The 25,524-nt window shown below is 38.2% G+C and overlaps 2 protein-coding genes across 3 annotated transcripts; both read left to right on the top strand.

The window, feature by feature from the left end:
- The first annotated feature begins 618 nt into the window (after positions 1-618).
- atp5mc3a (ATP synthase membrane subunit c locus 3a) lies at positions 619-2,670 on the top strand. Its single transcript, XM_055031873.1, has 5 exons — positions 619-715; positions 914-1,010; positions 1,737-1,811; positions 2,091-2,281; positions 2,371-2,670. The coding sequence occupies exons 2-5, from the start codon at positions 972-974 to the stop codon at positions 2,483-2,485; spliced, it is 420 nt and encodes a 139-aa protein (XP_054887848.1). The 5' UTR covers positions 619-715; positions 914-971; the 3' UTR covers positions 2,486-2,670.
- A 1,686-nt stretch (positions 2,671-4,356) lies between these two features.
- Positions 4,357-25,075, top strand: atf2 (activating transcription factor 2). Of its 2 annotated transcripts, XM_055031870.1 has the most exons (13): positions 4,357-4,414; positions 4,594-4,685; positions 4,982-5,054; positions 5,293-5,389; positions 5,465-5,583; positions 5,678-5,803; positions 6,099-6,277; positions 8,294-8,408; positions 10,422-10,514; positions 15,071-15,313; positions 15,623-15,829; positions 18,908-19,013; positions 22,211-25,075. In XM_055031870.1, the coding sequence occupies exons 3-13, from the start codon at positions 5,007-5,009 to the stop codon at positions 22,435-22,437; spliced, it is 1,560 nt and encodes a 519-aa protein (XP_054887845.1). In that variant the 5' UTR covers positions 4,357-4,414; positions 4,594-4,685; positions 4,982-5,006; the 3' UTR covers positions 22,438-25,075. The 2 variants fall into 2 exon arrangements, with proteins under 2 accessions (XP_054887845.1, XP_054887846.1); XM_055031871.1 differs by lacking the exon at positions 4,594-4,685 and having other exon boundaries at positions 4,381-4,414.
- The last annotated feature ends 449 nt before the right edge of the window (positions 25,076-25,524 follow it).

Below are 25,524 nucleotides of genomic sequence, written 5' to 3'. Positions count from 1 at the left end.
CACTTTTTTCCGGACACATTTCCGCAGTTAGCTATTTCTGCATACTTTGCGCTATTTCAGCCATTCAATTTTTGCTGTTTCAGGACATTACGGCTATGTATATTGTTATTGATATCTCCTACGGCTTAGGAAATATGAAGCATTGAAATGAATGGAACATCCTGTAATTTCTGAAAAATTCAGCTAAAATCTTTAAGCTCTTTCGTAGCTAACTATTTCCACATACTTTCAGCTAGAAACGCCATTGAAACTTCAAAATGTAGTAATTTTCTTCAATTCTGTTTATTTCAGTTGTTCATTACGTGTTTAATAAAATCTCTCTTCAAGTTTTTGTTCGCATTATGCTCAGTCTTCTCGAAAAAAAAAAAAATAAAACAACTGGCTCTGAAGGTTCACAAACCTCCATCCTGCCTACCTTCCAAACCTACGTGCAAGATGTTTAAAGAACAAAAATGGCCAAAGATGAATCTTTAAATGAACATTCGCGTTCATATGAATAAAAACGGCCATGAATGTTAATGACGATATGAACATTCATCTTTGGCCATTTTTTTGTTCTTTAAACATCTTTCACTTGCGTGACTGTGTTGCTTTGTCTTGTGTTAATTTTCAATAAAGTTTTCGTGACGTGACCTTCCACTCACATCCGGGACTCTTGCACATCACGACGCGCAGGCGCTTTCTCTCCTCCACTGTGGTTCGACCTCTGCAGTCGGTAAGTCTGTAATGGCATTTTGAATGAGAAGCGAATCTTCATAAATCTATATTCATCCTCTCGCTTAGCTTCGCTTTGCTCTATACAAGTGTGAACAGCATGCAGGATGGATGTGAATAGACATTCAAATGTCTTTATTTTGTAAGTTGGGCATTTTTACAGCCGTTTGACCTTACTTCTCCGCTCTTCCTTCTTCAGAGAGACCCGGGCTTCTTCCAGATTTGACCGAACCGGTTAAAACTACCTAAAGAACAAGATGTATGCCTGTGCAAAGTTTGTGTCCACGCCGGCTGTGGTGAGTTAAAAATCTCCTATCCGAACTGTTTAGTTATAGTTAGGGTTTATGATGTAGGCCTCCTATTGAACTTGAATAGCTTGATGCCAAGGGTATCCACCGACTAGGCCTGTAAGCTTAGCCAGCAGCTAATGCTAAACCTAGCCCAGGCTCTCTCACATAAAGTGCTACATTAGCGTTTGCATGAGCTCTGTTTTAGGTCTCTTAAGTTAAAATGTTGTGCTACAATTGCTTTTACTCTTAGCGGACATCTTTAATGAATAATTTTGGATAAGGTCATTTAAACTCATTGTTAGCCCAACGTAGCTAACCGTGCTGCAAGAATTAAAAACATTTACATTCAAAGCAATTAGTTTACATGTTCATTGCCTATCTGATCATACTGTCAGGTGTTTGTAGACCAGACACTTTCCTATCTCCAAGGTCATGTTACCGCATACATATCTTCTAATAAGTTAGTCTATGTACTCTGCAATAATATCTTGACAAATTCTACAGTAATGGAAACTGAGGACATTTTAATTGCCAATATGCTGTTTAACAAAACGAAATAAACTTGTTAGTGTAAACAACATTGGGAGACTGTTTTGAATACCACAGTTGTCAGTTGGCATTCAAACACTGGCATTCAAGGTGCCTTTCATATGCACTTGCATGTGATAACATGGACAGGTGTTCTGCCATCAAAATGAATTAAATGTAACTTTTCATGTTCTGTTTTTGCAGGTGCGTGCTGGTTCCCGGGCTCTTTACAGACCCCTGTCTGCCTCTGTACTGTCAAGGCCTGAGGCCAAAACAGAGGTCAGGATTCTAAGCTTTACATCAGCTGTTTACATTTTTAAATAAATTTTTAATTACAATTAAAATCAATTCAGTAATTGTGTGACCTAATGAAGTTGATGGAAAATGCAGTATTTTTTTTACTCTTGTAAAATTTCATATTTAAATTTTGATGCATGTGTCCTGACTTTAGGCCACAACTGGTTCTTTTGTGGTTTTTCATATTTGACTTTGTCATTGTTAATATTTTATTGCACTTAAACCTTAAAAGTTCTGACATTTAGTCATTTCCCACTGCAGAGTATGGTTGCTGTGATGCCACAGAATCCCCTCACCCAGGTCTCTCTGAGAGGCTTCCAGACCAGCGCCATCAGCCGGGACATTGACACTGCTGCCAAGTTTATTGGAGCAGGAGCTGCCACAGTTGGAGTTGCTGGATCTGGTGCTGGAATTGGGACTGTGTTTGGTAGTCTCATTATTGGCTATGCCAGGTTTGTTTTTAATTTTAACAAAAATATGTAGCAGCAATTTGCACGCCAGTGTTTTTTATTGATTTAATTTACTGGTGACTTGTTTATAGGAACCCATCTCTGAAGCAGCAGCTGTTCTCCTATGCCATCTTGGGTTTTGCCCTGTCTGAAGCTATGGGACTCTTCTGTTTGATGGTCGCTTTCCTTATCCTGTTTGCTATGTAAAATCATCCCTCTGCAACAGTTTCCTTCCACAGATGTGACTACATATTTTATTGTGGCTACCAAAATTGTTCCGTGTTGGTGTCATGAAAATGTACATTTTTCAAGTCTTTCAGACACTGTCCAAATAAGCAAAACATGTATTGTACAAATGTAAGATCTTACACAATTAAAATACATGGATTTGACTATTTAGTAATGGCAGTTACTTTTGTCTGGAACATCACACTGTTCAAATGGGAAGCGTTTAGCTTTTGTGAATGTCATCTTTTTCAGGATTTGCTTAGATCTACCATAAACCTCGTTTTCACCTAGCCTTTTGGGGTCCACCTTAATAACTTTGACATTCAGCTGCAGTTAATTCTGTAATTAGACGGCAAGTGGCAACTTGCTTTTGTATATGGCACTGAATAAACGTAGATAATTTGAGTTAAATGTTTCCTTTTCCTTTGCCACCACAGTGTTTCAAAAGCTACAAATAGCTGCAGATAGTCATTGAGCTTCTGATTAGCTCGTCACTGGTGAATTAGAAAAAAAAAATTAAACAGTGAAACTCATCCAGGGTTTAGGGAACACTTTATGGGCAGCTCAAAGACTAAATTTTGAGCTCTTGCACACAACTGCTTTAGTTTCAGACATTTACTTTTTTGGACATCAAAGTAAATGTCCAATGGGATTTGAGTAGTTCAGAACCCCTACAGATTTCTACACAAAACATTTCTGTTTTTGATTATTCTGCCATACAGCTAAATGGAAGGGAAAATATCTAGTTTCTCTGAAAGTTATAAAATAAAGAGATGATTTTTCTGAACTCTACTTCTGTATGTTACAGCATATTTGTATTCAAATACAATTTTTTTTAAGCTTACATTTTGGCATTGGGTGATCTTTGGCATCATTACTATGGTAAGCCCAGGTTCCTCTATTAGCAGCTTTCAATCCATCTGTATTGTTGGGTCATGTTATTTTTCCTATTCAATTATTTGAGGGTTGGTCAATTAGTCAGTTTGTTGGCTAATTGAACAGTTATATGGTTGTTGAATCATGTACTGGTACTGACTGAAATGCAAGACCTTTAAAATGAAGTCTATAGCTTTGATCAATGTGCAGCATTAAGTACGAAAAAAAGAAACCTGGAGAATGATTGTGCTGCTTCTGGATTTGACTGAGCCTGATGGACCGACACCAAAATATGCCTCCCTTAATTACCACTGGCTGTTAAAACGTCACAGTTGGGCCCATACTGCTTTGATTTTTAACTCATCTCTTTTCCTTGGACCAGGTAAGATTCTTCTATCGTTTTACCTTTAGGAGGGATTTAATGCAACAAATGTGAGTTGATCTGGGTAGGTCCATGTGGTTCTTGAAGAAATGACACCTTGTGAATCTCTCCCAATGGCATTTTTATCGCAATCCTCTAAGGTTTTGACAGTACCTCTTGTTTGTCCATCTTCTTCCATACTTTTTCCTTTCACTCGATTTTCCATTGATATGCTTGCAGCAATCTCAGTGTATTTGGCAAAGGCCTTTTATTACTTCTGCCAGTGGCAGTTTGCTGGACACTGAAGTAAGAAATAACTTCCAGCAGAACTGCTCTATGATGATATAATAGAGCAGCTCTTCTATATTAAAACGTATTGATATTCTTATTCAACTGTTTGGGAGTTTTAATTTCTTGTGATCTATCAATCCCCAAATTAAACTGAAATAAACATGAATTGTAACACTTTATATGTAGTTAATATAATACAGGTTGAACAGGCTTATCTTACATTTTAAGATGTTTTATTAATCATTCCTTGATAATATTAGCTTCTACTCTCTTTTCAACAAGCTTATACGGGTGTAAGGTTTACGGAAGACGTCGACTTGCTCTCGCGATATTTTGGACCAGTCGTGGGATTTTAGAAATCGAGGGTTGTGGCAGAGGGGGTAAGTGACCACATAAACTGATAACGGATGTGTTCTCATCTGTGTTAAAATACAGCATCTGTGTGACCGTGGGCTACTCGTGTTTGGTGCAGTAAAACCAGAGCTAAACTAGACGCTGACGTCTCATATTTACAGTGACAGTTAGCTTCTAATATGGCGACGGCTGTGTGTCAATGCAGGGCTACGGCTGCTTCATGGAAGCGACTGGAACCAGATGAACCTCTGTAGCGTCCTTACAGCTGTTCTGTGAGCGCAGAGTGATTATTTGCAGGTCAGATATGGAACACCCGATAGGACAAAATAACTGTTGTGTTTGAATAACATGATCTGTACGTTTTCTATGAGAACATGGAGTTGTAAGCAACCACCGCAACCGCCCCTTATCGATAAGGCTTTGTTCAGATTTGCTCAGAGCGTTCTCATTTACAATCAATGCTGCATTTATTTACATATTAGTATGAACTCTGATCTTGGGCAAAAATCTGATTATGACAGTAAGGTTGTGTCACATGTATAAACCATTGAAATTCGTTCCCATATTTTAAATAGCTTTTTATTAAATTATAGGTGGAAGTAAAAGGAACTCCTTAATATGAGTGATGATAAACCCTTCCAGTGCACTGCTCCTGGGTGTGGACAGGTAAATCCTTGCAGTTTTCAGTCATTAAAAATAGCATTAAAAATAAATAACATACACTTCATATACCATATGATCCTTATCATGTATCCTCATTCATATTATACACTTATATATAAAGTATTACAATAAAAAGTAACAAAATGTAAAGATGTTTGGGTTTTTTGCCACAAGAAACAATAACATCTTTATTATTATTATTTTTAATTATTATTGTTATTATTATTTGTACTTTACATAGAGATTCACTAATGAAGACCATTTGGCTGTCCACAAACACAAACATGAGATGACACTGAAGTTTGGCCCAGCAAGAAATGACAATCTTATCATTGCAGGTGAGTGCACTACTAATTTCAGGTGGGCTACTTTAATGACAAGTATTTTCTTACTTACAATAATGTCAATTTCAGATCAAACTCCTACACCTACCCGCTTTTTAAAGAATTGCGAGGAAGTTGGTCTCTTTAACGAACTTGCAAGTCCTTTCGATCATGACTTCAAAAAATCGACTGAAGATGACATCAAAAAGGTGTTAAACTAGCTTCTCGATCATCTTACTTTTCGATCCATTTTGAACTTTTTTCCTGATAATCCTTGTTCTGTTTTTGGTTCTTGTTTTGCAGCTACCCCTGGATTTGTCGCCTCTTGCTACACCAATTATACGCAACAAAATTGAAGAACCCACAGTAATAGACACACATAGAGACAGCCCACTGCCTCATCCTGAATCCACTACAAGTGATGATAAGGTAAAGCTTAAAAGTCTGCTTGACTTGTGTCTTGTGATTTTCTCCTGATTGTCTTATCAATTTAACTTTCCTGTATAGTTTGTGGATTTACTGCTATGAGCTGCTTGAAATACAGTACTTGTGTAATGATAACAGTCGGGCCAACGTTGTGCATTAGCCCGAGAGTTATCGGGCCAATGAAGATTTACTTCTTCTCCTGATAAATGAGTGACTCCATCATGTTAGAGGTGTACAATTAACTGATCTGGTGTTGATGACGCATTCCTGCAGCTATGGTCTTGTATGGTGTTTTCAGGACTTATCTTTGCAGCCAGCCTCACTGCCAACATCCACTATAGTCCACCCTGCATCCCTCCAAGTTCCCAATGTACTTCTAGCAACCACAGAGGCTAGTGTTGTAATACAGCCAGCTCTCCCATCGCCAACATCTAGCTCTGTTATTACCCAAGTCCCCTCCACTAATAGGCCTATAGTGTAAGTAACAAAATGCGTCCATTTTAAAAACATCTCAGTTTCTACCAAATCACTTGTGCAGTATATTGTGGTGAGCTTGCATTTTATGCGGCATGCGCTTGTTCTTTTGTTGTTGTTTTTTTAATTTATTTGCATTCTGAAAATTTTTTGTTTAACTGCAAAGAAATTATGTTCATAAAGTAAAAAAAAAAAAAAAAAAAATATATATATATATATATATATATATATATATATATATATATATATATATATATATATATATTGGTGTTGTTCAGATACTGTTTATTTTTTTGAGTGAGAAGTGAAGTAAGAGATTGGGTTTTGTATTTAATCTTCTCTATTAGAAAGCATTTTTCAACTGCGTGCCCATAATCTTTGGCTGTTCGACTGACGTTAGATTTTTTTATTACAGATTTTCTCAGGCAGAGTTGAATAAGTCAACTGAGTTTGGACTGAAACCCAGTGTTTTATTCAGACCTTCATATACACAATTCATGAAGGTCATAAACTGTGTATATGAATCCACTTTGTGCAAATCATTAGCACAGGCAGCAAACAGAAAATTGGCATGATACTGCCACCACTATGCTTGACAGTGGTGGCTACAACACTGAAGCCTGATCTTGAAAGTGCTACCTTGACTCCTTGACATATTGCACAGAAAGGAAATAATTTTAAGCAAACACTGATTCTGTAAGGACGAGTGGAGAGATATCCCACCAGAATTATTCCAGAAGTTTGTTGATTGCGATAAGGAATGTGTTTTCTAAGGGCAACTGGCAAAGGGACGTTCAACTTAAAATAAAAAGATGCATTTGAAGCATGTGTATATGTTTTTGATACTGGATTTGAACACAAGTTTGGATGTATTTTGGTTAGAATTTATGACTGTTCGTCTGTGTGTCTGAAGCAAAGCTAAGTATATACATTTTTGCTAATCTATGCATTCCTTTAGCTTGTTCTAAGAATTTATTGTAGTGCTACTTGAGTATAAGAAGTAGAAAACCTTTTGAATGTAGTAAAATTGTGAAGAAGAAATGTATTTTCAGGAACAACTATTTATGATTGCAATGAGTATCAGAAGAGTTTGACAAACTCAGTTGATTTTTCTGCATCTGCCCTGAGGAAATAACACTGTATCTGAGCAACACCGATCATTATTATCAGGTGTCATGTAAAGTCTTTCTTTTTCGTCGAGTCGTTCCTGTATGGTCTGTGATATTTGCATTTTAGAGTAGAGGTTTAGGAACTTATTTTTTTATTTATTTATTTATTTTGTTTCCTTTATCTCTGTCATGTAAATTTGTCATAATTGTATACTGATAATCATTCTGTCTTGTAGGGATAGTTTTGTCATTTGTTTTCCAAATCAGGTTGTGTGGCGTTGTCAGCAGTCAGTATTTCACATTCGGTAGCTTGTGACCAGTTACGTAGGTTAAAGAAATACTTTTTACAAAAGAGTGGATAAAGTGACTTGGATCTGAAGCGGACATGTTCTAAAATGAATATCTTTAAACATTTCCAGCCCCAAAAAAATAATGTTAATCCTGTTTTTATGAACCTTTACACTGCTGTTTCTTACGCTGTGGATGGTTATCTACTTTAAAGTTTCCAATTTTTAAGAAAAAGGGTTACATTTACTTACTTTTCAAATCAACAGGTGACTCAGTTTTTCTGTCATGTCACTTCACCTGCTTTGTTCAGCGAAGCAGGAGTTTTAATTGACAACAAGCATGGACCTTCAGTTTAAATAGCTGGTTTATGCAATTAAAATAACGGTGTAACTTTGGTTCTTACTCTGCTATTACCAGTTATTAGCACCAATCAAAATTACTTTCTTTTGCTTTCAGTAAGTCTTGGGCCACTATTTACAGCAGGTAAACACTGACTGTTGACAATAACTCTGCAAAACCTGAATTAAAATGAATCAGTTTATTCCTTCAAGACATTCTGTTTATGCATTGATTGCACAGTTGTTTTGTATTTTACTTAATTGTGGTTTCTTTTCTCTTTTAGCCCAGTGACTGGTACCTTCCCTGTGCTCTTACAGTTGCCTAATGGCCAGACCATGCCAGTTGCAATACCTGCATCAATAACAAGCTCAAGTGTACATATCCCAACTACAATCCCAGTGAGTGCTTTACCAAAAATAATTTTCACAAATTGACTTCCAGAAATTACATTCTGTGTTGTATCAGATCTTTTGGGTTTTCTGTATTTTGTCCTGGTCAAACGCAGAATTCAATTGCTGTAACAAACAAAGATACTACATAGAGATTAAATAGGCATGTAACTGGAATCAACCAGCTTTTAGCTTGAGGAATTGGCTAGTTACTGGTCAGCACCAAACTGAAGAGTCTGATGTTTGGGAAACAGTGAGTTTTGCTGACCTGCTGGCTTCTCTTTTTAAATGTAATTACTTGTAGCATATTCTTGTTTTAAAATTGACCTGGATACACAATTTCACACTTAAGTAAGTTTAAAATTATCTCTCCAGAAATATTACTCAAAATTGCATAAAACACATTATATTATACAAAGGAACTCTGAGAGATTCTCTATCGTGATTTGGCAGTCACCTCAGAGAATAATGAACTTACAAGTAAAACAGTCTGCCAGTGCTAGAAAGAAACAGGATTTAGCTAAGCTGCTTCAGGCTTCAGGCCAGGATGCCTTACAGAGCTCTGTCCTTGTAGAATTAAACAACCAGGTTTTCATCTCTGGCACAATTGAAAGGTTGTACAGAAATGCTTTTTTGATTGTCTCAGTAATATAAACCTCACGAGTGGTCCGTACAGTGCAACTCCCTCACGTTGTAGCCTGTCTTATTTTGCGTGGAACGCTGAGCAGCAAATGATCATCCCCTGATAGAGTAGGGTTTCTCAACGGGGGCGGTACCGCGTTCAGAGGACGGCAGGGGGCGCTGGCGGGAATTTTTACAAAAAGGGGGACGCGCTGGGATTCCTTTGGGGGGCGTTTGCTCGAAGGTAAACTTTACACCTTATATGCACAATAATACCAGTTTAGACTTTGAGCAATTTGCTAAAACTGTGTTGTGTAACATTAAAACATGCTTAGCTGCAACTGTATAGATGGTCGCTCTTCTTCTCTTCAGTGTTTCTGTCAGCTTCTCCTGCTACTGGTAGCTTCACCGCATCAGTTCAGCGTCGCACCGGCTGATGACGTTGCTGTGATTCACTTGTCTGGTGCCTGATTTTCAAATATTTATGTTTTATTTTGGATTTTTGTACATATGTTATGGCAGTGCTGTGGATCATGTCAAAGCAGCAGCTTGTATTAAAACGCTTTTTATTGTCCGTCTGGATGTGCCCGCTTCCATAGATGTTCAACGAAATGTCGCTCTTATGTAACTAAAATCACGATACACTCACTGTGTATCAATGAACCCCTCCATTGGCGATACCACGATAGAGAACGTTTATTTTATAGAGTTAACATGGGTGCTAAAAGTGACCAGTATGAAAAGGTAGCACCACAGCTCTCGCAACAAGAAAGAAACTAAATAGGACATAACGGTAAACCAAGAGAGGTTTACTGTAATCAAAAAAAAAAAAAATGGTGAGGGACCTGGATAATGGACAGGGGTGTGCTGGCCCCAAAAAACTGTGCCTCTATCACAGTGTTGATATCAGGGGAAATGGAGGGAAGCCTACATCTCCCCTGTCTGATGTAGCCTCTGACAAGTAAAGAAGGGCTAAAATAGATGGAGAACACGAGCCACCAGTGGGGCTCCCTTTTCCTCAATCATCTCCTCCTCCCTACCTCTCTCAAGTGCTCCCCACCTCCCTCACTGTCTCTCTGTCAGTGGCTGTGAGAAGGGGCCTAAATCTGGCCTTCTGACTCGTGTCTCTCCATCCTCTCCTCAGCTTCCCTGTCCATATGCTCTCACTCAGGCAGGCAGAGGTTCATTAGCGTGCATGCTGCATCTCCATGTGGCGCTGCCTCCGCAAAATAACAGGCCATCCAACCTAATGAGGCTGAGATATGGGGGGAAACTCTGAGAGTCTGCCATAGCTTTGAGTGTTTGTGTTGCGGGGTGAGGAGGAGGGGGCCAACACCAGGCTTTTTGCCGCCGAAGACTAATTTTCTCTGCTCTGATCTGTGTCTGTGTCTCTGTTGTCAGCTTGTCAGACCTGTCACCGTAGTGCCTGCCGTCCCTGGAATCCCTGGACCTCCCTCGCCACAGCCTCAACCCATCCAATCAGAAGCAAAGCTGGTATTTATTAACTCATTTACATCAGATATCAGTTCCATGCTGTGTCTGTTATTTCCCATCTAAGGGAGATGATAACAGCCAAGGTAATAAGAGGATCAAGCATAAAAGGAGTAATACAATTGTTAGCCACGCCCCCCCGCCCAGGAAGATTTTAATTATACTTTTTTCAACAATCCTTCTGGTGTTGATGCGCTCAAAAAACATGACACTTATGTGCCATGTTTTTTGTGACACATAAGTCATAAAAAACATGACATGTTTACAAAACGCACAATATATTATATGGTCATTGGCAAAATTTTATCTACAAATAGTAAAAAATGATACATTAAAGCTTTATCAGAAATAGTTTTAGAACATAAACTAGAGTTGGACTTTAAAATTTGTTGGTTGATGGTATTAGACTGTTTTGAGCTTAACCAGCCCTTGACGCTAACATGCTAGTTGAAAACTCAAAAATATGTTTTGTTTTGTTTTTTAACAACAATCTTCAGAGTAGAAGAGTTGTGAAGAAGACTTAAAACCCACTTTTAGATCATTACTTATTCTGTGATTGTCACGTCTTTTACACCTCAGGTCTTAATACCGAATGGGGATTTGAAGTCATACAACCAAAATCACTTCCCTAATCCCCCTCAGAGAGTATTCCCAAACTTGTAATTATTATGAACTTAAAGCAGTGAAAAATATTTCTTTAAAGAGTGTGGAGTAATGATTTGAAACAAAGTCAAAACAGCATCAGCACAAGTTTTTCACTAAGTAGCGGCACAGCAAGATTTTCCTGTGTTGCTGATCTGAGAAATATGATGTCCAACAGGATGAGCTATAGGCTCGGAGCGCGTTTCCTGAACAGATCATGCAGTGATACATGCAGTAAAGATCGATAACCACTACTACTCGGGCAACACCACATAGTTTAATTTTATGCAAAATGAAGTTTCTAAGATGCAATAAACCTTTTTTTATATATAATTTTAACCGACCTATTGGGAACATCCTGAAATAAACCTAAAAAATTGCTTCAATAAAAATAATGGATTATTAAAATTAAGATGTCAAGAGTTGTGGTAGGTCATTAAAAGTGCCTTAAAAGTCTCAAGACAACTACTAATCCTTTATATGGGATGAGGAAATTATTGTGTTATGTAATCCAGTATCGTCCCTTACAGTTTGTAGGGTTAACTTTAACTCATCATTTTATGTCAGGCCCATTCAACATATGTAGATAAAGGAAGTATGTTCTGAAAGACGCTACAGAGCTTCACAATTAGAAACACTGTATGTGTGAACAGAAAATTTAAGGCGCCTGAAATGTCAAGACTATAATTGTTTTGTCTTTGCTCATAAAACCTATTTTTACAGCAAGTGCTATCACACATACAGTTACATTGCTTTGGGTTCTAATATAACTAAAAAGACTGCTTGTTACAGGATGTGTAGAAAAAAGCAATTTTTTAATGCTGATGAATATATTTATTAAAGATGAATTAAAATCAGCTCCATGGGGGGGTAAAGCAAGAACTGCTAAACATATATTGACCATATATCACTCACTGAGACAAATAAAACCAATTTGGAAAGTGTTCAGAATAATTTGTTTAAATTAATTTAAAATAATATATACTCATTAATAACAACCCTTTGATTAACAAAATAAATAGCCAATTATCTTTCAATCTTAATTTAGACTGACCTTTTACCAGTCAGTTTCCCTTTATTTTTCTTTCTTCTATAACCTTGGGCTATAGAAGACTTATGTTTCTCAGACACATAAGTCACCAAAAACATGACATATTGTCTAAAATTCAGCAACAATGGTATCAGATAAAAGCAACGTGAAAGAATTTCTTTCTTGTTTGAGAAAAGACACAGTAGGAAAACATTAACGATGGGAATATTGATGATTTGTTACAACAATTTCTAAAAAGAAAGCTGTTATGTGCAACGTATGACTTCTTCCAGGAACTCTGATAACTGTACAGAAATGATTATATTTTTGGCATCATTTTGTTTCCTTCCCAGCTTGAACCACCTGCTGGAAACTATCTCTGAAACAACATTCAATTGAATAAGGCATTTGTTGTTATGCAGGTGATAGAGAAAAAAAAAAGTTTTGTAATTTGTACCTCTTTTTCTTTTTTTATAGCTTTTGTACTTCTGACAATGACATTTTAAAAATGGATTTCATATGGTGTCTTATGAAAAGATAATTAGATGTATTTGTGCAAAAGAAATGCATCATATTAACCCTCTATGTTGTGAGGATGGTCACAGCAGTTCTATATAACAGAAGTGATAGTTAAAGCCCACTGTTCTGAAGTGTGTGGGCGAGACATCAGAGGCAATATGATGAAGCATAGATCACAGAACCCGTGAACATCGTGTAAGTGTTCACAGCATGCTCTGCCTGTGGAAATTATCAGCCAAGCTGTAAAGAAGTGTGTCTGTTGATTGGGAAGAACTGATCCTGACTGGTGGGGAATAATAGAGGGCGGGGCAGGGAGTTATTCAAGATCATGCAGAGTAGAGATGACAAACGCCGAGACATCGTTTTGCACAGCACGCCGTCACCAGGGCCAACCTGACGGGAAGGAGGAGGGGCACGAGGGGGGCAACGAGCGAAAGCCAGCTGGGGGCATCCTGGCAAACGCTCAGCGAGGCACATTAAGTCAGCCTCACCCCGCATGAAACCTTTTGTTCAGCAGAATCCTGCCTGACCTGCATCCCCCCCTCCTCCGCCCTCCTCACTAGCAGCGCCTCTCACCACACCCGGCTCATCAGCAAACACCTAATGAGCCTGCATCAAGAAAACAGACCCCCAGCTCAACCTGCCCGCTTCCCACCCCCACCCGGCTCTCGTGAGGAGGGGAGCCGGCGTAGACTGCACTTTACAAGGACTGATGATGCTGCAAAGACCACAATAATGATAATTAACTTGCTGAATTTAGAAGATTATGCTGTTAATTAGTTGCAAAATAAAGATAAGTAATATAGTAGCAGATGGTTGAATAACACCCATGAGATGGAGGGTTATTACACTGATGAGGTTTCTATGGCAGAGATGAAATATGGATCTGACTGGCTTTTCCCTCATTCTGCAGGCCATTCCAGGAGAATAATATCTTGTTTCTGCCAGAAGAGCTTCTGGAAGGGTATTACACGATAAACTAATTTGGTAGATAGATTGGTCTGGCAAAGGTAGCTGTTAGAATAATGCGGTGCTCTGTTTTGCCATGTAAATGTATTCTCTCTCACTTTGTTATTGCTTGGAGAGCCTCATTCACTTTCACCTTGTTTGCGGAAGGTTTGATGTTGAAAAAAATTGACCTGTGAATTTCACACACTGGCTTTTAGAGGAAGAGATCCTGCAAATAGACAGTTTTTATTTCAAGTCATCAGTAGATTTCACCAAACACCGTTTTTTTCTTTCACTATTAAACATGCGATGTAACTGTGCGAAGCCTGACAAGTCGTGACAAAAATGGGAAAGATGACATTTTTTACGGGTCTTTTGCTAACTATCACTTCTGCTAACCAACAACATTTAATTCAGTTGTGTGTTAAGTATTTAAGTGTCATATACACATGATTTTTTTTAGCTTATAAGTGTTTTAGAAGCAGTATCATAAATCAACCATATTTTTTCTTAACGGTCTATGAAGAAAACTTGAATATTAATTCTTACTAAACTAAATGTAGTCAAATATGCTGTACAATTGGATATTTTACAATATCTAGTAAATGTTCTCAGTAATGACATGAGGAGTTTTTCCTGTTCTGTCTCTGGAGGACAGGAAACAGACCCCCTCTGCAGCTAGTGCTAAGCCTTCTCTGAAGCAAGATTTTAAGATCTACTCACTACATTTTTTTTACTGTTTTTATTTCAACTTTTCCAACACAGCTCTCTCTCTCTCTGACAGCATGTGATAGAGATAGAAAGCAGCTTTTTGGCTAATTCTGGCATTTTTATATTGATATGATTATCAATATGCATTTCCCCTTTTAAATTTTTAAGTAGCCTATAGCATTGTATGACTTTAGAAGCTAGTAACTATAAAAGTATTCATAATCTTGCTTATTTATGACAAATGCTGCAATTTCTAACACAGCAACTGCAGATGAGTAAAAAACTTTAAAACTAATGTATTTTTATTGCAGAAGCATAATATTGCACTTGAAATAAGTTGAAAAATGCAAGGTTATGATGTGTGCAATAATTTAGAGGTTTTAGTGTTTTCCAAGTGCATTACTTTAGCTGGCTGACAGGGACAGCTGCATGAAGTGTTTGATGACTGAATGGCCAACACGCATTTTGTTTAATGTCTAAAAAATAATTGAGAACAGTGAAAATAATTTTAATAATTTGAGAGATGCCTGTCCGATTTCCTATCAGATACAAACTCTCTCGTTTATTAAAAAACAATTTTAAATCAAAATATCTGAGATGTATTAATAAGTTAGGATTTAGCTGTACACACATAGTTTTAAACCGCTTCTTGTTTATAATAATTGTTTTTCAAGCTGTTCAATAACCATCTGACCTCTTCTGTTCGCAGAAACTGAAAGCCACATTAAGCCAACAGCTTCCTCAGGTAACCAATGGAGATGGAGGCGACGTCCAGACCAGTGCAGTAACCCACAATGTTAATCCCGCTTCCCCTGCTCCGACACCGACTCCAGTCCCGACTCCATCCCCGGCGCCGGCTGCCATCCTAACTCCGGCTCCCCAACTGCCTACAACTGAGGAAGCCTCCACACATTCCCTTCAGCAGCCAGCCACCTCCACCACAGAAACACCCGTAGGTTTTCATGCCAACAGTCCAACTTGTACCCTGAAAACACCCCACTTAGTGGCAGAAGATGTTGTTGAGGTGTGCCTCTAAAATTCAGCAGGTATTTTAATGATGATCTGTTTGCATAAAACAGAGTATCAAAGAACAAATTTGCCAACTGCTTTAATAAGATTTTTTTGTTCTGAAACTCTTCATATTTGACATTCAGTATATTCACACTACCCTAACTGTAGTGCTGAAGTTTTCCCATGAGCAATCATTGAACATCTTTTGAGAACTACATGCATGTATGTCCTTCCCATTGTCACTTTTCAGGCTTCCCCTGCTCCTCCTGTGCCAAATCCTCCAACCACAGGGGGCCGGCGGCGCAGAACCACAAGCGAAGACCCCGATGAGAAGAGACGCAAGTTCCTGGAGCGTAACCGGGCCGCAGCTTCTCGCTGTCGACAGAAGAGGAAAGTGTGGGTCCAGTCTCTGGAAAAGAAGGCTGAGGACCTGGGCTCCATGAATACACAACTACAGGTGATCCCAGACACCTTTTGCATGCAACAACCTGTTTATTTATTTTGTTCAATTCTTTTGTGTATGCTAGCATTCAGATGGATAAATATGTGTGTGTATTCAGCATGCATCATGAAGAGATGTTGCACACTCTTTTCCTCCTCTGCTGTGATGAAGTCATTAAAGCCGATTAAGCCGAGCTGCCGTGTGACAGCAGTAGAGTGTGAGCCCTTTACGTCGATACGTCCCTGTCAATAAAGATGTATCCTCCAGATGTCAGCCGCACACAAGCGTGTCGCCGCTTCTGTCTCTGCAGTTTACCGAATGGCCTCAAAAATCTCCCAGGGAAAAGGTGTCTTTTTGAACCTTCATTTTGCAGGAAGCAATTAGGATCTGATGCTGACAAGTTCGAAACAGTTCATGTGTCTGCTGTCTCTGCTGATAAGTGTGAGTCGGGGGTGCGGCACATCGGTGTTCCAGACAATTAAATGAGATGTGATGTTTACTTGCTTACCGTCTTGTTTTTTTTTTTATCAAAGCAGAGTGAGATACGTAGGAAAGAGAAGGGGAATACTCGGCAGCATAAAAAATGCTTCAGAATAAAACACCGTTCAAAATCAAGTTATCACTACATTTCATGTTTGTTCTGTCTACAATTATATTTGAATGAGAGAGGATCAAAACTAAGACGTAGGTGAGTAAGAGCAGGTATATAAACAGAGAAAAGTGCCCCTTGTAAATAAGAGGGGAACAACATGTGGTAGAGAATATAAGGCCACTTTATATCAAAGCATTAATCAGCAGAGCAGCTTTTGTGTGGAGAAGAAAAAAGGAAAAGAAACCCATGCTGACATGGCCCAGCTGATCAGCGAAACTGCCTCTAATGATGCACAATTATTTTAACATCATCCTTAACTGGCTTTTTAATGAGGTGTCAGACCAGACAGCTCATAGGGTTCCTAGCATTATCCAAAGCCCAATTGCTCACTTTCGATTAAGTTAGAAACGAGTTCTAACTCTCCATTGTCCTGTTTAGGTTACTTTAACTTGTGGCTGTGGTGTAATTTGATGTAAACGATCCTTTAAAGTAAGCGGCAGATCTGTCGTCATGCTCCCTGTGTCACATTTTTAGTCAAAACTTTATCTCTGTAATAAATTGGAAGGAGTATTAAAAAAAGAGCCCACCTGTGTTTATATTAGCTTTAAATGGCAGCAGACATGCTGGAAGCATTCTGAATATGGTGCTGGCTACATGTGATACATATGCTCCTTCCAGCTGTGTTTAAATCTGGCTTACAATAGCTCAGCCCTGCCAACACCAGCAAAACCAAACAGATGGAATCAGATAAATTGGCTGCTTTTAAACTAATAGATTAAGCCACTCGCAGTCCTTTAAAGGAGAAGAGAAGGAGCTTAAATCTGCCACTGGTTGTTGCGCGGGCCCCTGGCCGCTCTAAATCCAGTTAAAGTCACCTTCAGCGTAATGTGGCTCTCTTTTACGACATGCAGAAATCCTCAGCCCTCTTGGGAGCTGTAACGACACAGGAGTGTAAATCTCTGCAGCCTCTACGAAGTTGTACTGACAAGCCTAACAGCTCACCTCTGACAAATGTGCTGGTTGGTAGCCAGTGAAGGCCCATAATTATTGTGCAGCAAGCAGTGTTTTATACTTTATCCTCTATTAATTTATTATATTGTTTCTCCATTCTTGTGTTTGTTGTTTTCTCAGGGGAAGAAATGCAAGTTCCCCGGAATAATGCACAGCACTAAAGTACAAATGGGGCCCTGAATATTGTAATTTAATGATTTCGTCATTAGCTCTAAAAAAATGTTGCTATTCCTACGGGACGAAACAAAGGCAGATAGAAGCTGTACTTGTGTGCGCGTTATTATTCATGTTTACTGCATGGATGAGAGGAAAAGCTTTTGCCTATTATAATTACTAAGGGCATGGGTGACATCTAGTGCCATAAGGTGCAGATTGCAACCACATCAACAACCAAATATCTGCCTTTTTAGGTTCAGTCCAGCAAGAGTACAAGGCTGTTCAAAAACACTTATCATTGAATAGCTTGTATGTAGAATTTACCAAGATGTCAAGCTTACAAGAGAACAACAGAAAATTAATATGTAAACATTGTCTAATAGTCAATTTAATAAGTGTAAAATTGTAGCACAACATCTAACACACAGATATAAAATTTTCCTTCTTAGAAGTAGCTTTTTGCCTTTAAATATTTTTATACACAAAATCTGTGAAATGAAGCTTTGACCTGCTAATACTGATTTTAGCCTATTGAGATTTCCCTTTAAGACAATAGAAAAAAAATGAAATGACTGCAATTTAAATACATTCCTGGTGTGACTTATCATATTAGAAGTAAGGGGAAGGTCACGTCATGTGTGACATAAATATGGTTGAACAAATACTTTGAAATGAAGGCAAATTGCTCATCATTTTGACAGTTTATGCTTTTTTTGAGTAAATAGAGGTAATAAATCTTTAGTGTCTGTGTGAATTCTCCAGATAATGTAGGTCCTTACCTACATAGGAGATTTCATTTCTGAATTCAATGTGTTTTATATCAGGCATGATTTGAAAAGCCAAAAGCTTAAAGCTGAGCAACTTTGTAGACTGTTCAGCCTTCCTGTTATCATTTTGAAGTCTCGCTGTCTTCTTCTGTTTCCTATAAAATTCCTCTGTCCTAATTGGTACATGTCTCATTGATACTGAGCTTACCAAACCAAAGAGTGTTGCTCTTGGTATGACTTGGTAGTGATTACTATAAATTATATGATTGGGAAAAAAAATCTAATTGTTTCCAACCAGTCAGGTCAATCAAATTAAAAATATTCAGATTATGCTCACCAGCTGATGTACTGGAGCTCTTCTAGTGCAAAAAATCAATTTTATTTGTTTTTATTTTTAAATCTATTTTTATATTTCTGTTTTCAGATATTTCTAGCTTAAGAAATGTTTCTTCTTCATAAAAATACTCAAAGCAGTGGTCTACATCTGATCTTGGTGTTGTGGCGAACCTTCTTTCTGAAGCGAGACCATTTCTTTGACTGCCGTCGTGTGTCTCTTGTTTCCTCAAGAATGAAGTCACCCTGCTGAGAAACGAAGTGGCTCAGCTGAAGCAGCTTCTTCTGGCTCATAAAGATTGCCCTGTAACCGTCATGCAGAAGAAGTCTGGCTATCACAGTGAGTAATGTTCCATTATTCTCAGCCTGAGGCTGCATGTGAAACGTGTCTAAAATGAGCTCCAGCTAAGGACATGTCTTAGCAGAAAGAACCATCGACATGTGAGGCTCTATTCTTTTTTTATTTTCTGTAAAACTTTTCAGAACTTTAGATCTTTATTGGTGGTACTGCTGTTCCCATCCTTTCAGAGAGGCCACAGCTGGCATGTGAAATGTTTTTCATCATCTGGCGCCCAGAAAAACATTTGTGAGATGACGTTCAATGTCTGCTCCTCAAGCAAGGTGTCTTGTTCTATGGCTTTACCTGTATGTGGTGATTAAACTTTTTTTCTCCCCCCGCTAATGTTTTCGGCTTACAGTGATCATCTTTATCAACACTTAAAGACTGTGCTGATTCTGAGGCTCTTAATTTAAATTTATTGTTGTCAGCTTACTCTGCAGAGCATCATAACATGTTCTCATTTAGAATCATTTCACCAATTTTTCTTCGTTTTTGTCAGATGGGGCCTCTGTCATTTTGGTTTTGTGGTCATAACTTACCTCCCCTCACAGATGAGCCACTCTGCAAAACAAGATTGCAACTCACCCCCTCCTCCACATTGTAGCCCTAAACACATCGCCTGACTTGTATTGACAGTGATTGCCACTAAAATGAGTCCATTAAAGCAGCAGTCTTGTCAAGACTGCAGAAAATTTTCATTGTGAATCGTCCGCCAAGCAGCCCTGTTCATTATGCATTTCTTATTGCCTACCATCGCACAGACACATTTCCTGTGCATGATGGGACTCAGGGCATCCAGGCTGGGGTTGAAGGCTCATTTGGTGTGGTGCAGATATTGTTCTTAGTGGCATCCACAAAAGAATATGGTCATCTTTCCTCTCTCTCTGGACATTTGTAAAGGTTGACACTTGAAGCACTTTTTATCCTGTTTTGGAGGAATTGCCCAGATACATCAGTTGATCTGGTTGGCAAGACCGATTTAATATGAGCATAAACAAAAGATCTAGTTCATATAGAGGCTATAAATTTTTTAAATAAAATATCAAACATTTATTCTGATATTAACCAAAACAAAATGTTTTACAGTGTTTGAAAATCATTTAAATATTGTTAGATCTCCTTTCTTAGACTTCTTAGTTTTTTATATACTCCAGCTTTTTAAAAATGTCTAATGTGCTTTTATGAATAATATAATCTATAATTAAATTTGTGCATACATCTTTTGTATTTTAAATAGAGAAATTAACAGCAAAGTCCAATAATGTAAAATAAATATAAATATTTCTTACAAATGAAAATCTGAGACGTGTGGTATCAATTTTTGATTTGCCTCCCTTTATTCTGATACCAAATAAAATCTTCTGCCACCAATTACATTCAGAAGTCACATAATTAATAAACATATGTGTGTGTGTGTGTGGTGGGTGGGTGGGTGGGTGTGTGTGTGTGTGGGTGGGTGGGTGGGTGGGTGTGTGTGTAATTTAATTTCAGTTTTAATCCAGATATTTTGATCAGAGAGGTTTGTCGGAGAGCAGTAGTGGACAAACAGCATTGTGAAGATAAAAGAACAAGAGAGAGAGGTCAGAGAGGAAAGCCTGTGGCGACATTTAGGTCATGAGGCAAAAGCTGGTGAATTGCTTTCAATTCATCAGCTGACAATTGAAAGCACTAAACAAAGAAATAGCCAAGAAGTTCATTGTAACTTTGAAGGAGATGCTGAGATCTGAAAATCTGTTGAAAGGACAGCGAAAAGCTTTTGGATTCCACAACTCCTGACAATTATTTAAAATTGTGAACATCATGATCAAACCATTCCCAATATAAAATATTACATTGATAGTGGCAGCATCATCCTGTGGGTTTGTTTTTCTTCCACAAGGATCTGGTAGCTGATTGGTTCTGACGGGAGTAAAATACAGGGCAATCCTGGATTAAAAATATTAGACCAGAGCTACAGTGGAATGATTTAGATCAAAGCATATTCATGTGTGAAAATGACCTAGTCAATGTCCACATTCAATTCAATTGAACGTTGACAAAATGTGGAAAGGCTCCAAAGGCAGTATTACTGTTGCAAGGCACTGAGGACCCTCTTGTTGGAAGTCACTGAAATAATCCACTTTGCTAATGAGTAAAGTCTTTTTATTAAACTCTGACCAATCCACTAAAGATCTCATCAAGCTTTATTTTTTCCCTGTTACAAATCCCATAAGGCTGCTCCGCCCTCCAGACCCTGTAATACCCTTCATCGTCTTGCCCAGGCGTAGCCGTGGCAGGTGGAAGGGAATAGCCCAGGCTGCCCCGCAAACAAGCCAGGACATGGTTTCGCTTGGCAAGCCGAGCTGTCCATCTGTTTACAGCGAAGGCCCGCTTAAAAAAAACAGGGGAGCAGAAATAAGCCCTCTTTGACCTGGGAAGCTGAAATATAGAGTATTGTGATAAATCCAGTGGCCACCACTTAGTGTTGTTAAAAGTAATGATGTTCACTTGAACATGAAACAAAACTCACCAAGTTAATTCATTCTGAAGTTAACCTCCTGAAACAGAGTTTTAAAAAAGCACTTTAGGGCAGCAAGGCAGCTGAAATCTCATCTTTTTTTTCTTTTTTTTAAAACATTCTCAGAGACCCAGTCATTAATTACAGAGAGCCATAACAAGTGACTTCATATCATTAGCCATATTAATTATCATTGTGCTCCTTATTCCTGTATGAAACAGAGCATGAGAGTGGAGTCTCTTTTTTTTCCATCAGGATCCAATTAATTCAAGGCAACTGCCTAACAGCTGGTGGCATTTCGACTCCAAGTCTTCCCTACTCTCCAGTGTGAGCATCATTAAAATCAGGTGCTGTAATCATCTGTCGCTGCAGTAGTTGGCAAGGTAACAAGAAACAAATGAGAATGCAGTTAGGGATGGGAAACAGTGCCACATGCCCCAGAATGTAATGCACCCTTATGATGTGGGTTTAAATTGACACTGGAGCGTTAATTAAAGGAAAGAGGTGCAAAAGTAGCATTATGGGGATTAATGAAATGGTTTGCAAACTCCACATGCAGATAGCTGTTTTGCAGGTATTAGGCTGCTGCAACAAAGCTATCCCGAGCCTTTTGGATGTCATGTGCTAGAATGTAATCCAATAAAGCAGCATTCTGAGCACGGTAGGCAAAGTAACCGAATGTTTCCCGATGCCTTCACAGTTTCCGACAAAGATGAAAGCTGCGAGGAGATGTCCGTCCCCAGCAGCCCGCAGAATGAGGCCATCCAGCACAGCTCCGTCAGTACCTCCAACGGGGTCAGCAGCTCCTCCTCAACGACCCAGGCGGTCTCAGCCCCGCCCAGCGCCGCTTCGGCCACATCAAAGCAGAGCACAGAGGAGAGCCAACCGCGGAGGGCCAGCACCCGGTCCCAGCCCTCAGGGAGCTGATCATCCCAAACTGTTCCAGAGCGTCCCACACTGGAGTGCTAATGGCTCTCAAACCTTTTTGTGACAAACAGAGGAAAGGGGTTGTCGCTCAGCTTCAGCTGTGGACCATACACTTTAATTTATTCTCAATTGTTTGGGTAAATGTTTGTTAACTTTTGTACTTGATAGTCTATGCTTTTAAAGATGCAATGTTTTCTCTTCACAAAAAAAAGCACTTTAGGTGTAACTTGTAAAAAACGTTGCTTTTAGTTGTTTTCATATACGTTTGACTTATTTATTTTGTACAGCAGCAAACAACAAAAAAAGTATTTAACAAATTAACATTTTCTCAACTATTCTACTTCTAACGGGGTTATTGAGATGAAATCCACACCAGATGTTGGTTGCAACCCAAACTGTGTGCAAATAAGAATTATTTTTAATAAACTAAGATTTAGTTTATCAACTAAAATAGAACGGAACATAGAACAATCTTTTTGGTAATAAGAGCTTTAATACAAGAAAAACAACCCACACCGTGAGGTTCCTACCTCCAAACTTAGCTGCTGGTGTGGCATTGTTGGGTTGATATCCAATGCTATTTTTCATCAGAACATGTTGTGTCCAACAGCATCCTAAGTGTTTTAAGTTTAGTCTGATTCTCACTGTAGTTCACTGACTTGCCAAAGTGTTTCACGGTAAACTTTAAATGAGCATCAGAATGTTTTTTTTTTCTTCAGCATAGAAGTCTGGCACTTGCACCCCCAGGTTCAGTGACTTATTTTTGTTTTCAGGGAAAAAGTGAACTTCTTAAATCTTTCTCAATTTCTCTTTGATTGGTCTTTTGTTCTTGAGCAACTCTTCTGATTATTCTATTGGCTCCTCTGTCATCAACTCAATGATGCACCAAAGTGCTAAAACTCAAATCAGAAAAATGCAACTGCAGTGAAATCAGTATGTTTTCCAGCAATGTTGGAAAGGTCTTGAGAAAACTCTTTGCTTTTATCAATCATGAGATACTTATTCATACGCCATTTAATTGGACTAAACCTAATTATATTGATTTGTACTGATATGGAGGATAGCTTTCTAAATACTGGCAGATTTGTTCTGATTTCCTGGCTGGCTGTGAATTTTTTCAACTTTTTCTGCTTAATTATTCTCTCCCACTTACTACACGTGTCTGAATGTATGTATTGTTTTGATTTCTTTCTAAATTTGCATTATTTTGGTTCTCACTAACCTATGGTGTGAATTTCATGCAAATATTCCCATTTGAGAACTATTTACTGAGAAAAAGGTTACGGTGTTCAACACTTTATCACCTGCTGTATCTTATTCTTTTTCAATTGAAGGCAGTCATTTGCTCCATCATTAAGTTTACCAAAGTGCTTAGAGGCTCATTTGTCTTAATTGATTCATAAGCACTCTCTTTGACGAAGGTGTTTTTTACTTTGTGTTCTTTGACCATTTTGCACATATTTAAGAGATGACGGGTTTTACTTTCCAAGAGTTTGTTGAGCACTGGCAGCTTTTTAGAAGTAGATTTTTGAATGCTGACACAAACATTACATAGCTGAATTTGGCTGAGCTCAGCCGTAGTGTTGTAGTGCAAGTTTGAATGTTTGAGCTCACCTCTGCATGTAAAATAGTCTGAGGGAGGTGAGCTGCTTAGATCTGTGTGTTTTCTCATTAACATTCCAGCTGTAGCCTGATTGTCCCTGAAGCAGTGATTGTAGGATTGCAGTACCTTTTTTTTATATATATATTTCTCAGTCTGTGGTGATGTTGACCTTATTCAGTGCCATTAATGTATTTTACATAAACATTTTTTTTAAAATGCCAATTAAGCTTGAGTTGATTGTTGTTTTCCCAGATTTAAAGGGTCCCATGAACATGTTGGTTCTGCAGAGATTTTCCTGCTTCGTAAACAGTTTGCTTTGCAAGTGACTCTTTATGGCTTTAGCATATAATGCAAAACTCTTCAGAACGTTAAGCTTTCTGTGAACAAGAACATTTTTACGAAACATTGTAAAAAAAAACAACATCAATGTATCATATGTGGTCCTTCTTCATATTTGATAGGGCTTTAGGATCTCAGCTCCATTAGCTGTCAAACTGACTCTTTAGGACAAGCCTCTTACTGACTCAATAGGGTTATCATGTAAAATGCCATCATTCAGATGTGAACTGGAATTACATCAGTTACATTAGTTACACTACAACTAAAGCTCCTGAATAATTATGACTATTGAAGTAACCGTAAGAAGCAAATTTCAACTTTAAAAGTCAGTTTACATTTTCCTTCTTAGTCTTTACTGGCTTACTACTGTGTAGTTTTATAAACAGCAAACACATTGTTTTCTTAAAATGTGATTTTTAAGGTTTTATTGTTATGTGCTATCTGCATGAGATAACAATTCTCTGCGAGAATTTTACTGTTTATTTATGTCTGAATTAAAAAAACAAAACAATATGAAACAAGTTATTACAACTTGACTTGTAGAAGTTCTGTGATTTTTTATTTGTTTTTGTTTTTTTTTTTCACCCGAGCTGTATGGCTACAAACGGGTTGTGATACTGTGTTGACAGTGTAATTGTAATGTGAAAGTTCTGTAAAAAAAAAAAAAAAAAAAAAACGATAAGTTGTTGTAATAAACCTTTTAATAACTCTTTAAATAGTTATCTGTCTTACATTTTGGATGCTGTGCATGAAAAACATCTGATTTCTTTATTTGATTTAATAAAGGACGTAAACAGTCATTATGGGATTGAAACAATAACCTCCACAATAGTTTGCTGCTCAGACCAAAATCCTAATGAATACTTACTTTGGTGTAGACTGCCACCTGGTGGATAATCGGTTGATCGTCTGCGCAGTCAGACCCATATGACGTCGATTTTGACACGGCTTGCTTTATAAGGATTTGAGGAATACAGAAATGCAGGTGTTATTGTCCTAATGGCAAAAAATGTGGACACAGCAGCAAGTTAAATATCCATGTTCCATTATGGACTTAAAAAACGGGACATTGGATCAATGGAAAAGTGGAGGCATGTGGTTCTAATTAATCAAAGCGACATTTGTACCCTGTGTGGAATAGGAAC

Source organism: Poeciliopsis prolifica, unplaced genomic scaffold, assembly GCF_027474105.1.
Source record: "Poeciliopsis prolifica strain line A6 unplaced genomic scaffold, Auburn_PproV2 SCAFFOLD007, whole genome shotgun sequence".
NCBI lineage: Eukaryota > Metazoa > Chordata > Actinopteri > Cyprinodontiformes > Poeciliidae > Poeciliopsis > Poeciliopsis prolifica.
The sequence above is the reverse complement of the archived record's forward strand: the minus strand, read 5'-3'. Positions and strand labels throughout refer to the sequence as shown.